The 15,590-nt window shown below is 39.1% G+C and overlaps 1 protein-coding gene across 3 annotated transcripts in view; it reads left to right on the top strand.

Moving 5' to 3' along the window:
• Window positions 1-862: 862 nt before the first annotated feature.
• The window catches only part of FMR1 (fragile X messenger ribonucleoprotein 1), a 30,489-nt gene continuing 15,761 nt past the window's right edge, over window positions 863-15,590 (top strand). For all 3 annotated transcript variants that reach the window (XM_083797174.1, XM_083797175.1, XM_083797173.1), the window contains exons 1-7: window positions 863-1,335; window positions 9,791-9,843; window positions 10,866-10,959; window positions 11,885-11,956; window positions 12,228-12,376; window positions 13,533-13,626; window positions 13,715-13,831. In XM_083797174.1, coding sequence (XP_083653300.1) covers window positions 1,285-1,335; window positions 9,791-9,843; window positions 10,866-10,959; window positions 11,885-11,956; window positions 12,228-12,376; window positions 13,533-13,626; window positions 13,715-13,831 — 630 coding nt within the window. In that variant the 5' untranslated portion in view covers window positions 863-1,284. The remainder of the gene's footprint in view (window positions 1,336-9,790; window positions 9,844-10,865; window positions 10,960-11,884; window positions 11,957-12,227; window positions 12,377-13,532; window positions 13,627-13,714; window positions 13,832-15,590) is intronic.

Here is a 15,590-nt window from a genome sequence, read left to right as displayed (position 1 = left end):
GGAAGATTATACAGTACAGCAGCTTTTAGCTCGGGGGTAAATGGTGAAATCAAAAGTGGAAGTCAGAGCTAAATTAGCCATCCTTATATTGTCTGTTCAGACATAACCTGCCTGTGCGACAGCAGTCTGCTTTACTAATTAGAGAATAATCATAATAAAGAATGCCAAAAAAATATCAGCTAGCTTTGTTTTAGAAGCTGGCATCATCTCTCCGGGCAGATTGTTGAATGATTTTGTGTTGAACCATTTATACTGTTCCAGTGATGGTTTGTAGTTCAAATAAATAATAGTGTATGTAATATGGTGAATATTTTTTCCTTTTTTAGCACACATAGAGCTGGCTTGTTGACCAAGGCCTGACTGTGGCGTTGAGCAGCAGCACACCAGCTGTCCAGGCCTGCTGCTCTGCTCGTCTCGCCGCTGCCTCCTCACGGGGTGTACAGGTCTTTCACCACGACCACGGTGAACCCAATAAAAACTGGCACAACGATTCACACTTTATTTTCTGATTCACTCCACTCTTGGCGATCCCCTAGGTGTTACGGGGGTCCCGCAAAGAGCGCCAATCCTACCCCACCCGCCTTGGCGGTCTCCCGCCGCCATGATCCCCCACCGCCATTGCCGCGGCCGTTATGGGCCCGCCCCCCCGCCATGGCCAGACGAAGCAGGCCACGCCCCCTTCCGATAGGTCAGAACGCGAGGCGCACAGCGCAACCCGATTGGCCAGCGGGGCTGTCACTCAACCACAGGGGCGGGCCGCCGGCTTCCGTTGCCTCTCCCCGTTGCGGCTGCGCGGCCGTTAGGCGGTGGGCGTGCAGGCTGCGGCCCGCTGCCCGCTCCGCCCCGGTGCGTCACGTGACGCGGGTTCAGTGTTTACATTCGAAGCGGGCGCCCCCGCGCCGCTCCCCCCCCTCCCACCCCCTCCCTCGGGGCCGCGCGCGCCGCCCGGCGGTGCCCGTTTCGCTTTCACTTCCGGGCGGCCGAGGGCGAGCAGCGGAGGCGCGGAGCCGCCCGCAGCGCCCCCCCGGCACGGCACGGCCCCAGCCCCGGCCCGCCCCTCCGCGGCCCCACCCCCGCAGTGAACTGAGGTTCCCCTTCCCCTCCCCCGCCCGGCGCACACACACACACCACACACACACACCGAGCCTTCCTCTGCCGCCTCCTCCTCCTCCTCTCCCCCCCCCCCCCGTCCTCCTCCTCCTCCTGCGCCGAGGCAGAGAAAGGGAAGGGCAGGGAGGAGGCGCCGGGCCTGGCTCTACCCGCCCCGAGCCGCCGCCGCACAACATGGAGGAGCTGGTGGTGGAGGTGCGGGGCTCCAACGGGGCCTTCTACAAGGTACCGGCTGCTCGCGGCCCGCCCGGGCCTCCGCGGAGGGAGCGGGGCCGGGAGGAGGAGGGGGAGGAGGAGGCGGCGGCTCCTCCCCGCGCTGAGGGAAAGCGGGGGCCCCGGGGCAGGGAGGAGGAGGAGGAGGAGGAGGAAGGAGAGCGGGGCTGGGGGGGAGGCCGCGGCGAGGCCCGCGCCGTGTGCGAGGGGAGGGGGCCGCGGCCGGGGGCTCGGCGGGCCCGGCCCAGGAGGGGGGAGGCCGGGAGAGGCCCCCGGAGGCCGAGGAGGCCGCGGGCCTCCCCTATTGTAGGGAGGGGAAAAGGGGGGGGGGGGGGAGGCGCCGGGAGGGCCCCGGGCCTGCTCTCCGTGGCGCCGAGGCCGGGCCCGGCCCCGGGCCGTTAGCGGTGAGATCCGCGGCCGCCGGGTCTCCGGGAGGGCCTCGCTCCGCGCGGGCAGGGGGCCCGTTAGGTGCGGAGCCGGGCCCAGCGGCCGGCCGCAGGGCTCAGCGCCGCGGCTGGGGACGTCGCCTGCGGATATTAAAGAGCGTTGCTTGACCAAAAATGCGTGTGCTGAGTCGCTGAGTGCTTTTATTTATCTAACGTGCGTCTTACTGGGACTACTCGGTTCCATGTTTATTTCCAAGTCCTTGTGCTGAATAAAGCTGTCACCAAGTCCTCCATATATTCCCCGAGCACTTAATGCCTTTATTACTACCGTGTAGTGCTGCTGTGGCTCTGCGTGTGTTGGGGGGTATTAATTAAGGGCCTATTAATTAATAGGGTGTAAGCTGTGCTTTTACGCTGTGCACAGAAAATCGAAGTTTGAACGCTGGGTTTGGGCCTACCCTCACTGGCATGTGCACCTGTTATGAACGGACCAGAAACTGTCGTGGATCAGTTTCTGAAAGTTTACTGTCATTTAGGTGCTGTAGTACTTTAAAAATGGGCCCAGCTATTGGGTGACATCCAATATTTATGTTAGCAATGAAGGCACGGGTAGAATTTCACACTCTGATGGTAGTGTGGCAGTGTAGGTTGGTATCCAAATGGTAGAGTTCCAACACCGTTGAGTTGTTGGCTTTCTTCCTTTTATTGTTTCAAAGAAAATGACGACAATTTTTTTTAAATCCATGAGATAATTTCATATTCTGGAAAGATCCTAAGATAAAGAAAAAGGTAAGTATGAAAAGTTTGTAAATGTGATACACAGAGCATCCTGTGGGTTTGCAGTGTTGCAGCCACAGTCCTGGATCTATATATTACTTCCTGGAATTAAATTTATTTAGCATTTACAAAAATCAGTTCTAAATTTTTGAAGATGCAGTATTTGCTCATGAAGAAACATAAGGCATAATATGTAGCTTGAGAGAACTTCTGACAAGGCTTTTATCAAATTTCTTGACTATATTTCACAAAATAGATGATAAAAATGATACTGTACATTTTTTAGTGGTCAATATTGTTAAGGAAACCTGGGGGAAACTGAAAGCTTCTGGAACTTTTTTTTTTTGTCGTGTTCAGTTTTGACATCATGATGTCCTTTTTCCCTGTCCTCCATAAAATATCCAACATACTTCTGGTTGTGGTTTAGGTAGCAATCTCAGATGAGCGTTTTTGTACTCATGGGGATTTATTCATCATGTTTTAGTGTGGTTTAATGTATCCAAGTACACACAGACATTGCTTCCACATTGTATATTATGTTTGCCTTTTAACTTTTAGAAATTCAGATACAAGAATCTTTTTTTTTTTTTTGGTCTCTTAATCTTATCTAACCATGAGGGTTTGGCTAAATTATGTAAGGGGACTTAAATGGGGCTCTTAATGTTTACTACCTGTCTAGATGGAGCATCAAACTTCAGATAAATAGAGCAACAGATCTTTTTAAACTAAAAATTAGGAAATCTCATGCAGTAATATTCAGTGTACATCAGCAATTTTCTTCTAGCCTGAATTACTTAAATAAAAGAATTGCAACTGGAATTCATCATAATCTTTGAGTATCGCACTCTTAGTAAGTAATTTGTTAGAATGTTTTCTTGTGAGTTTTATGCCTGTCTTACAGATCCGGAATTTGATTATAAAATGGATTGATTGATCCAGCATAACAAGAAGCATTATGATGTTAAATGCAGATTTAATGGCAAGATTTTATTTATTTTTGTTCAAGTTTCTTTAAGCAGCATCCTGAGAAATGTTTAGAGTGTTATTGTTGTAAAACAAATGAAACGTTTTTTATTCCATCTCATGGTTTACTGATACTTAGTTTCGTTGTCTCTGAATCGTTCTGATGATCTTCATTAGAATATGTACGTGTTTTGAAAAAACAGCTCCTACATCTTGGTATTAGGATGTGGAGGGGAAGAATATGATGCTGCTGGAGTTGTGAAGGGACTATGTGATACAAGTAGGTACCTAACAGCCACTTGAGGTTTTCATAGCCTTTTTGTAACTCTCTGTTAAGACCCTATGATTTCAAATCCCTAAACAGTTTAATTTTTGAGTGTTTCCAGCAGCATCTTGATCTTGAAAGTATAAAACCGGTGTCTAATTGGCACCTAGGCTCTACTGAGAGTCATAAACCAGGCTTTTCTCTGCTTGTGTTACCTGTGGGACTTGATCCAGAGCACATGCTGAGATGCATCTGAAGGGATCGTGTTCCACACAAAACACAGGAGATGGTTTTGATACCTCAAGAGGCAGAGCATGCATTCAGCACGTGGAAGATGTTAATTCACATTTCATACTGGTCAGGTGTGCTGTTTCACAGAGTTCTGGAATGCTTTGGTTTGATCGCCGCACTGGAGACTAGTTCTTCATGTATTCATTAATGCATTAATTCAAATATTATTTGGTGAATGCATCACAATTTCATGAACTTTTTCTCCTTACCCATGTGAACTATTCCATGGAAAGTGCAGTGCAGTCAATAAGCATGATTCAGGAATAGTCAGTAATCTAGTACCTAGAGGTGCTTAGTCATGACTTGGTAGATCGCTTGGCCCAGAATCCCTGGAAAGAAAAGATTAAATCCCCTTATTTATTTTAAGAATAGTCCAACAAACAGCCAGGACTGCAAATCCTAAGGGGAGAGAACTGCCCTTTTGGAGCTCACAGCTAAGTAACTAAATCTTGAAGGTGTGTGCCGGTAGGGCATATCTTTTCACATCTTGTTGGTTAGTATGGTGTGGTAAATGGGTTTTTTAAGCTCATGTTCTCAGAGGACAAACAGACAGTCCCTTGTCTAATCTTTCAAGTACTAGCTTTAGATACTTTTTCCCTGTAAAAGGGCATGTGCTGGATGCTTTTGCAGCATGGGATTTTTTACTCTCCCCAGCTTGGGAATGATTCTCTTGTATCTTCTGCTAGAGATAGAAAGCATCGTTGTTGAGGCGGATTGCTTCAGATACTTGCTGTTAACATCTGTATGTTCTCTGTAATCAAGTTTTGCCACTTCTTGCTCTATAACCTTATTACAATACTCAAACTCTTCTGATCCCAGTAGCTTCAGCACTCTGCCATTGTTTCGGTAGTTTTCTAGGTACTTCACTTTTCTCTGTTGAAGCTGCAATTGACAAAATCATTCATCTTAATTTTTTTTTTTTACTTCGTGTCTATGTTAACAACTGTACTCAGGGCCTCCCTTTGCATTCCATACTATTTCTTTCTTTGCTTTCACTGTTCCACACAGATGTACCCTCAGCAAATAAGTATCTTCAGTCTCTTTGTACATTCTCAATCCTGTCTACTCAGTCCTTCTGAGGATGATAGCCTGTACCATTTTTCCTGATTTTTGTTGAGTGATTTTTGTTCTGTGATTTTTCTTGTTTCCTGATCTGCTTCTTTGTATGGCGGTATGCCTGTTCTCAGATTTGGTAGCCATCCTTCCTTCCAACAGGTATAAAATGGTACACAGCTGTTATGCAAACAGTAGATGCACATTTGTATAAACATAACGTTTTCATCTTAGAGCATTTTTTCCCTTTTCTCACTTTTAAATTTTATTATCTGTTATTAAAATGTTTGACACTACTTGCATCTAATGTAAGACTTAAAAATATATATATATATATATCAAAATACTTCGTGGCAGCTAGTGTCTTTTTGTTCCTTTGAAGTTTCTGTCATGCCATTTAGCACAAAAATAACAAATACACTGGAATTTCCAATAATTCTCATTTTGTATCTAATAATTCATACAATTTAGACCACATCTTTAGCATGTAACTGTTCTTACAATACAAATGATCATATATAAGAAAGACCATAACATGCCATTGTTTGATTATAATCTCTTTTACTTAATTATGTCTGAAGTGTGGAGATAAATGCTAATGGCTAATGTGACTGAAAGTCAAACTTGGTGTAGGAAACTTACTACGTTTGAATCTTTCACATCAGAGAGGAACAAGCAGACTTGGTCATTGTTTCTGTGAACAGAAGCACATTTTGCAAAAGGAAACCTCTCAGTGATTTGGTTTTCTTGTGTGTTCTTACTTGGTATTGCTGGTAGTGTTAGTGATACCACAGCTGCTGTAGTCATTCAGTGTCCTGTATTCTCATTTGAGTTCCATCTAATTTCAGTGTGTTTTTAATGTGTTTTTTTTTCACGTATGTGTTCACATTTATCATAGCCAGTGTTCTGTCCCTTCTTGAGTGTGCCTTTCAAGCCCAAATATATGCACCTTTGGGTTTAAACTTCCATGCCCGACTTGTACTCTTTATTTCCAGAAAGCCTGATGAATGCTTGTTGTGCTTTCCATAATACTCAGTGTGAAATCAGTGGCTCTTCTCTGCCTTCACTGACATCTGGGACCAGCTTGTCCTGTTACTGTGAATTTGCATTGTGATGTTAATGGTCTATCACTTCACTTTAGTATTGTGTATAGTATTATGCATATCACAGAATACAATTGTGGTAAGTTTTAGTTTTCATAATGCATTAATAGTTGAGTTTTTTTACAGGTTCTTATAAAATTTATAAATGTTTTGAGGCATTTAAATTCATACTTAGAAATGTAGAAAGGCTTAAGTGTTCAACCTTAAGTGTACAAATTAATTTTACTTACTAGAGATATTAAATTCTTATACCTGTGAAAAATAGAAATAATGCTATATGGACTCAGAAAAATGTTCTGGCCAAGGTGTATCTGAGGTTTTTTTCCTGTGTCACAAGTTTGTAACTGCAGAACAAGGAAAACCAGCTTTCTGTGATTAGTTGGGATTAGGCAACAGTATATCTGGGCTATTAATGTATTTTGTCTGGTTAATTGTTTTGTAAGCATAAACTTCATTATGGAAGTAGCAGAAGTGTTGTATACTTGAAATGAGGTACTTTGCAAGGTATCCCTCTCCTTGTAAGATCAGCAAAGCTGGAAAATAAAGAGCAAATAACAGTGTTACGACATCAACTTCTTTGGCCAGGCTGGAGCAAAAGCAGGTACTTGATCTGTTTCTGAACTCTGTAAACGAAAGAAACTGTTGATTTTATCATATTCACTATTGATAATCTGAATTGATGCTACTTCTGTATGGTCAACAGTATCCTCAGTGTTCCTGGTTCAGGTGTCTTTTTGGTTTTGGCTTGAGACCAAAGCAATGTCCAAGTCATTCTTCGTCCTTAAGAGGAGCTTTTGTAGTAACTGGAAAGTGATAAAACACTATAATAATAAATTTGTAAACTTTTGCACAGTATTGGAATCATCTTCAGCCTAGTGGAGTCCCTCAGTCCCTGGGTCTGTCACAGTAAAGGAATGATAAAAGCTCTGCACCTGCTGTACTAGACCTTCAGCCTTTAAATTGGGCCATGATGCAAGTTTAAGGCAAGTTTAAGGCAATTGCCCATAGTTAAATATTCTTTTAATTAGCTGTATTTTACATTTTCCAGATTTTTAAAGTACTATAATGTTTAAAGGTGTTAGGTTAGTCTCCAGTTTGATAACATTTGTTTGTGTCACCATCTGGTTTGGTTATTAATGGTAGCCTTTAGCATTAATACGCCCAGTTGGTTATATTGCTGCACTCAGTAGGTTCTACTCAAGATGGTTTGGATGTTAGGAACTGTGAGGTCAGGAAATGAGGCATAGTCTTGCCTTTTACTGCTATGCTGGTGCATTTCTTTGTCATATCCCATAATATTTACAGTGTTATTTGGAGCATCTTTTGGTATTTTCATTACCATAGAGGGGATGACTTCTCCAAAAGCATCTTTCAGAGAAGCAGCAATTTTCGCTATTTTGTGAATATGAGAAAATTAGGTATGAACAAGTTAGGTCTCAAGACATTGTACTGTGTTACTCTTACCCATCTTCCCTTGAGGCTATTCAGCACTCTTGGTGGCATTTCTGTAGGATTTGCTTTGTAAAATAACTTCTTTTGCATACTGGAATGTTACTAATAATACTAAGTCCTGTCTTTTCCATTCCGTGGCGTGAAAGAGTTATGCCAAATATTTGGTAGTGATTACAGTATTTTTTTCAGGTATTAAAGGCATCCATTTCTGCTACATCCATAAGAATAGGTACTTCAGAGCTGCACATGACCAAACATTGCAAGAAATGTGGGAAGAGTCTTTGAAAGTGATGTGTAATGTTGCAAAACAAGTCAGGACTATCTTAGTATCAGTGAAGTGCATATTCTGTTCTGGGATTCTCTTACGGAGGAGACAGCAATATAAAACAGTAGATAAGTGTCTGGGGGTCATAACGATTAACTGGGAGTTCTGTTGCCTTTTTATAGAGAGTATTTCTGTTCTACTATCAACATAATGCAGAGATACAGTTTTAGATCTACTTTGCATTACATCATTTCATAAAATACCAACTATGTTTGTAATCCCTTTGGAAGGAATATCTTGGAACTTCAATATAAGTAATTACCTAGGTTTTGTTAAATCCATCCCTAAATCTTAGGGCTTCTTGAATAAATTTCCTTTGGATGCTAGAGTAATAAACTTGCCTGTAACTTTATTTACAGTATTGAGAGAGATGAGCCAGGTATAAAACACGCTTTTGCTATTGTCCTTGTGACTTGGCTTTGACTTCTGCTCAAGATGGCATTAGTTATTTTCAGATTATCAATCAGCACTGCACCTCTTTATTTTATTGCATGTCTCTCAGTGCACTTTAGACATATAGTTGTGCACGCATACCACTTAATTTCATTACATCAGGTACTGCTCTTGTTTGATTCTACAAGTTACTACTGCAACTTAGCAAATGCTTGGGAATACTTCATAAAGGAAAGTGTTGGGAGAAGTTTTTTAACCACTTAAACTCCATACCTAGAGAATTCTTACCTTCATGTAAGATGCCAGTTATTTTTGTCTTAGTAACTTGAAATGGGAGGAGAATGAAAAGTTCCATAGTTCAGTAACTACAGCTTCTAAAAGAAGTTAGTTACTGCTAAGTTATTTCCAACTTACTGAGAATTTTTAGATCTGCTAAGACTCATCTCCATTGGTAGAACAAACTTCCGTAAACTCTCGATAGTGCGCTTTCACCTACCTTGCAAGGGCATATAGAATAATATATAATATACATTTATGTATGGACAAATACCAGTGGGATGCTCAGCACTTTGCCAGTGCCTGTTTTAGCAGTTTATAAAGGTATTTTAAAAAGGAACAAACCGCAATCTTTTCAGCCGTGGTTGCTCTGTGACCTCTATAATTTGAGGCTGTGAAAAATGCTTTCATTAGTGAATCCCAAAGCTCTTCAAGTGGTGTCTCAATCTTGCTTTTCTGTAGATGGGGAAGTTTGGGCATTAAGATGAGAGTTGATCAAAGGTCAATCAGTTGAGTAGCATAAGTGTGGAAAAGCACTTGGGGTTGAGTCTTAGTTCTGTATTCTGCTTCATGGCTGTGTGGGAGACAGCACAACTGCTGTCCATTACCCAGAAGGAAGGCGAAGGAAGTCTGCAGGGCATTTAACTTACATTTGTGTGCTAAGGAAGCTGAGTGTGATGAAACTAATACTGGGAGAATTGTGCTGGAAAGGATGTTGGCAAACTTCACTAGTGTGATATTTAAGCTTACCTTGAAGTAAAAGAGAAAAGAGGCAGGATTGTTTTCTAGGAGTATTTGTTTTATTTCTATACCATAGTTTCCCTGGCAGAAAGCACAAAATGTTCATTATAAAATCAAACATGTTAAAATCAAGTTATAACTCACTATTCAGAATGATCTTGCCATTTGGTAGTGACCTTTCTGCTTTTTATAAGTAATGGGAGAGAATGTGTTTATGGCTTGGACATTGTGTCTGTACAATGGCAGACATGAATTCAAGGTTATCAACTTTCAGTATGCATTTTATATAGGACTATTGCAAAATTGAAAAGGCTGAGTCAACACCATACTTACGTTTTGAGTTCTGCTAATGTCTCTGAAAGGAAAAAAAAGAGTTTCAAAATTATTTTTTTTTTTAAATATGGACAGGCAGACCATAATTATATCTTTCTTTTCTTCACAGGCATTCGTAAAGGATGTACATGAAGATTCTATAACAGTTGTATTTGAAAACAAGTAAGTATATTGCTGATGTTATACCTAGAAACGTGGCAGAGTTCCCATCTTGAATTTGATTAACCTAGATATAACTTAATAATGATGGACATTGGCATCTTTTAGATACTGTAGGCTTGCTGCTAGTGTGTTTTAGAATTGTGTTTGAGGTGTTTATTATGTTGTGACATTTTCATGTAAATGCTTTTATTTGTTTAAATATTTTTAAAGTACAAAACTACATTGGTGTGAGATTTCTTAGAAAGATGAGCATATTATTGAACTTACATAATTGCAACCAATGTAAGTAAGCAGTGGTATCATGACTGCTTCTGTCTCATGGGAATATCTTATTTTAATTTACCGAATTACATTAATACAAAATGTGATTTATAGATAAGTGATAAATGCCAGTTTTCTTAGCTCGAATTTTCCTCATCATTTAAGGGCATTACAAGTTAGACTTCCATTATACCGTTCAGCTCAGGTTTTCTTTCCTTCAGGAGGGAAACAAATTGCTGCTATATACTTTTTCCTGTCAATCTTTATGGCTTCGTCTGTGGTTTTGGAAATTTTCTTATTTCTCTAAAAATAAGTTATTTTTGTCATACTCATTTTATTCAGTCTCTGTTAAAGAACCTGAAAATTCAAATTGAATTCAGACTGAATCCGGATCATGTTTTCATGAGCTATAGGTAGAACCAAAGAAATACGACTTCTTTTTAATGAAGAGTTCAAAAGGCTTATAAAACTATTTAATCTGTGTTTCTGATGTTAGGAGTAAATCCTATAACTGCAAACAGAAATCTTCCAGCAGTAGTTCGTACAAAACAGTGCAGGTAGCATCAAGCTATCGTTTAAGTTGCTTAATGATCACTTAATGGGTGTTTCTTCCAAACATTAATTTACCTTTTCTATAGATGTTTGTGCGCACAAGCTCTGCAAAACTCAAAAATTGATGGATTTTGAAAGCAGTAATAGTTCTTTAAAAAAAAAAAAAAAAAAGAATGTGAATAGGCCATACAGTGTATTTTTATTTGCAGCTGGCAACCAGAGAGACAAATACCATTCCACGATGTGAGGTTTCCTCCACCTGCAGGCTATAATAAGGATATAAATGAAAGCGATGAAGTAGAGGTACGTATGCTCCATTCTCAGAATTTGATTTGAGAAGTGAGAGAACTTGGGGTGGAAAAAATGTCAGCCTAGCCAGTTGTAAGGCTTGCCTCCCTGTTGCATGGCATCACTTCTTTAATCCCAAGTACTACATAGAATATGATATCATGCATGTCATCAAAAGAGATTTTTGCTGTGTTAGCCTGGACTGTACTTCTTTGACTACATTTAATTTTTAACTCTTTAACTACGCAGATGTTTAATAATGTCTATATGTTAATAAAACTTAAAGCTGAATGAGGAAGATTGTTACGTGTGCGTATGTATACAAAATACATTTAAATATAAAAATATATATGTAAATATTGATGTATATGTAGAGGGAGTCTGACTTAAATATGACATTCCTAAAACTTGACCACTTTATGAAAAAATATTTTTTATAATTATTATTAAAAAAGAAGTGAGAACTTGCAGCATTTATATTTTGGTTGCATGCTATTTAAGTTTATTTTGATTTGAAAAATGAGAAAATGGCAATTCTTTTCTGTAGTTGTGGCCAATATCATGTATGTGCTAAAGTAGTATAGATATATGTCCCTTCCGATCTTCCCCCCCATTTGTAAAACCTCTTTGGACTTGTACACAATAAGCGTTGTTGATTGAATATTAATGTATTTAAGCACTGAAGCGATTATTACTGGTAAATCTTAGGTACAATATTATTTATGATATAACACACATAAGTTTATATCCTACCTGTACTTGCAGTAGATACTTCAGCTGTTACACGCACGCTGTGCAGTGCCTAGGTTGGAGACTTTAAGTATCAGTATATCTTGCTGTTTTTCACACATAACAGAGCTGATGATTATACTAATCAATATCAGCTTTTGTGATATCTTTTAAGAATGCTACAAATATGTAATATATATATTTTGTTTAGGTTTATTCCAGGGCAAATGAAAAAGAACCCTGCTGCTGGTGGTTGGCTAAAGTGAGAATGATAAAGGGTGAGGTAGGAATATGCATATGTACATATTTATTTACTTATATAAACTATTTTTTTTGTGTTGATTTCTTTTATATTGATGTGCAGTAACATAAGCTTTTCCCTCTTCACTTTCAAATAACTTCTTGACTAGGACTGTTGCAATTGCCATTAACATCAATGTAAAAAGTTCAAATTTGACTTCTAGAGTTAACAAAAGCACCTTTCACTTAATAGTGTAAGTCTTACTCTTGTCATAAAATGTGTGTCTTGGATGATTTTATTATTTTTATATCAGTTTTACGTAATAGAATATGCAGCCTGTGATGCTACGTACAATGAAATTGTCACAATTGAGCGTTTGAGATCTGTGAACCCCAATAAACCTGCAACAAAAGATACTTTTCATAAAATCAAACTGGAAGTTCCAGAGGATTTAAGGCAAATGTAAGTGCAAGAATTTCTTTATAACTTGTTTCAAAACATGGGTAACTTCTTGAGTGTGAGAAAAGAAGGAATAAAAATGCTTCTTACTGTTTGAAAGTAACTTCTACGGTTTTCATGTAAGAATGTAGAAAATAAAAATGTGAATGTGATCAGAAGTATAAAAATGATCTTTGAAATACAACTTAGTCCTGCAGGAAGAAATACTTCCTTTAAGGTTTTAAGGCTTACGTGCAGCATAGATTAAGATTTTTATTCATTACAATATGTATTCTTATTTGTATTCTTGTTCAGTGATGTACACAAATTAATATGAATCCATTCTTGGTCAACTTTATTGATAATTTGCAAATGGTCACTCTGTCAGTGAAAGAGTATTTGACAGTCTATCCAAGTTGGTATTTAATGACAATAGAAAACATTGCCCTGTGTTGTAGGGCATAAGGTATTTTGGTGATAGCTCTGGAAATAGTTGTGCAATAACAAAACCTCCCATAGTATGGTACAGAAACAATTGGTTTTCTCCTTTAATGCTGTCATATCTTTTTCTTCAAAATATAGCTCTAAAACCACAGATTAATACCATCTCCCCTTCTTTAGCTTCAAATCAATTCCTTGCATTTTTGAGATGCATTTTATTACCCCAACGTGGAATAAGCTATAAGCTCAGATTAAACTCAGAGTTTCTCAAGTTAATGTTATAGTAAACAAGTTCACTAAGTAATGAGTAGACAGAAGAAGGCTGGAGAAGCAAAACGGTGCATGAGATGACCGTAAGGTCATTAGAATACTACAGTGGATGCAGTGAAGTTGCATATACTGGTTCATGGTGCGTTTGAAACTCAAACTTGCTGGATGTGACAATCCTAGCTTTTTTTAATGTGAAATTTTCCTTAACTGGTTTGTCATTTCTTAGATGTACATACAGATAAATTTTCTGAAAAAAAAAAACTCTGATTCTACTGTTGTGAAAACCACTGGAAGTAAAAGGAGTAAAGTAAATGACGTCAGAATGAAGCAATACCTGCATTAAAAGGGAGGACTTGGATACATGATTTTTTTTTAAGATTCATTGTATTAAGAAAAGAACCTCTTTTTAGCTGTGAACCATAAATGCAGCAATTATTATTTTTAAATATGTCGCATTTTTATTCTTTAGGTGTGCCAAAGAGTCTGCACATAAGGACTTCAAAAAGGCAGTTGGAGCTTTTTCTGTAACATATGATTCTGAAAACCATCAGCTTATTATTTTAGTAAGTATGAGCATTTAACTATACTAAGTACAGTGTTTTTTTTGAAAGGTGCATATGTAAAATGCTGTTTTCTTTGTTAATAATTTAGTCAATCAATGATGTAACAACAAAGCGGGCAAATATGCTGATTGATATGCACTTTCGAAGTCTTCGTACCAAGTTATCCCTGATTTTGAGGAATGAAGAGGCTAGCAAACAGCTGGAGGTACGTTGTTTTTCTCTGAAGTATTTTTTTTAAAAAGAAAACACAGGCACATACTAGCTGTTAGGATTCGTAGGGGGAAGAAAGTAATTATCTACTGATGCTATTCTTAGTATTAAAAAGAGGCAGATGAAGATGTAACCCTAACAAAGAGGCTCATAGTTATAGGGCCTCTTCTTACAAATAATCATTTTTATCCAATCTTATATCCAGTCCTGCCCATCAAGCAGGATCTTCTGTTAAATACAAATGTATATACATGCATTTATTTTCTATTTTGAACCATAGAATAGTCACTACGGCATGAATAGTGGCTCATATTAAATAGCTTTTAGTAACTGTTTTTAAAAATAGGTGGAGTGAATATGGCTTGATAGTGAGATGGACTAGAACTGAATCTTGCAAAACAAACGTAGTGAAAAGGAGAGGTGGATCTATAGGAAGGGGTGAGACTGATGTTGGTAGGATGTACAAAGGGATTGGTTTGTCTCTAGATAAAATGTTAGGAAATTGTCTTACAGCAGATACAGCTTCTGACATTCCTGTAACTGGAGAGTGGGTGTTGACTGGCAAGAAGTTTGACTCATATTTGTCCATGGAAAAAAAGGAGTAGGCTAAGAAATCAGGGGATCTTTGTACAGTAGAATTAACATATCTTTATGTTTTTAACTCCTATCTACAAATTGGAAAAAAATAGCAACATTTCAAAAAAACTTTCTTTTTAGATTCATCAGCAAGAACTAGAAGTACCACCAGAACTATTGTTATTAAAGTTTTACATTGGGTGAATACCAGCTCTGTTATTTTGGAGCCAGATTTTGTTATTCCCACCCCACAACCCCAACAGGGATTAGACCAGTTTTGGTTTTAGCTTGAAATGGGATGTGGTGTAGTCATTCAGGACTCTTGTAAGCAGCTGTGTGTGTACCTACTGGATACAAGAAGTTCTTCCATTATTTTCATTAGTCTTTTGATTTCTGTATTTGAGAGGTGCGATCCAAGTTTCTTTGGGTCTTGGTCTCTTCCTGATCTTGAGAAAACTAGTCTCTTCTCACTGGTGTTCCATGTTGAGTACAATCCATTCTTCTCTGTCTTCCTCCAGAACTGACAATTGTGTGGGCAGTTTACCTCTTGAAGTGCAAAGTATTATTTTGGAGGTGGGAAGAACAACAGGCTTTTTAGAGCTAATTCTCTGTACATGCTCCCACAAATGCATGCAGCAGCAGCTGCTGTAATTGATTCCTTTCCCAAACTAATGTGGGATTCTTGCTCTCATTCTAAGACTGAACCTTTTTTTTTTTTTCCTGCTGTGAAAGACTGGACAACTTGATTTGATTCTGACTGGAAGGCCTTTATTCTACATAAGCAGTACTTAAATTAAGGTTGTTGTGAGAAAAATATATATGGTTATAAGTAGCGTGACAAAAGTTGGGAGACATTTTTCATGTTGGCATTTGTTTCCTGTACGTCAAGAACTATGAAGTCAATTTCAGCTAAATTTGAAAAACTTCAGATACTAAAAATTATACTCAGAATTTCTGTTGAAACACTAATTGACATACAGACTGCACACGTCCATCTGCAGAGGAAGCACTTAGTGAATGCTTTGGGCTTTTACTGCATTATTATTTGATGGAAACAATGAACCATTAATAAACTCATTTTCATGCATTGTACTCTTAATCTATGAGTACTCTTAATCTAAGCTATAATCACTACACCAGCTTTTTTCCTCCCTTCCCTTTGTTGTATTTTGTACCTT

Source organism: Anser anser (genome assembly GCF_964211835.1).
Source record: "Anser anser genome assembly, chromosome: 13".
NCBI classification, from domain to species: domain Eukaryota; kingdom Metazoa; phylum Chordata; class Aves; order Anseriformes; family Anatidae; genus Anser; species Anser anser.
The sequence above is the reverse complement of the archived record's forward strand: the minus strand, read 5'-3'. Positions and strand labels throughout refer to the sequence as shown.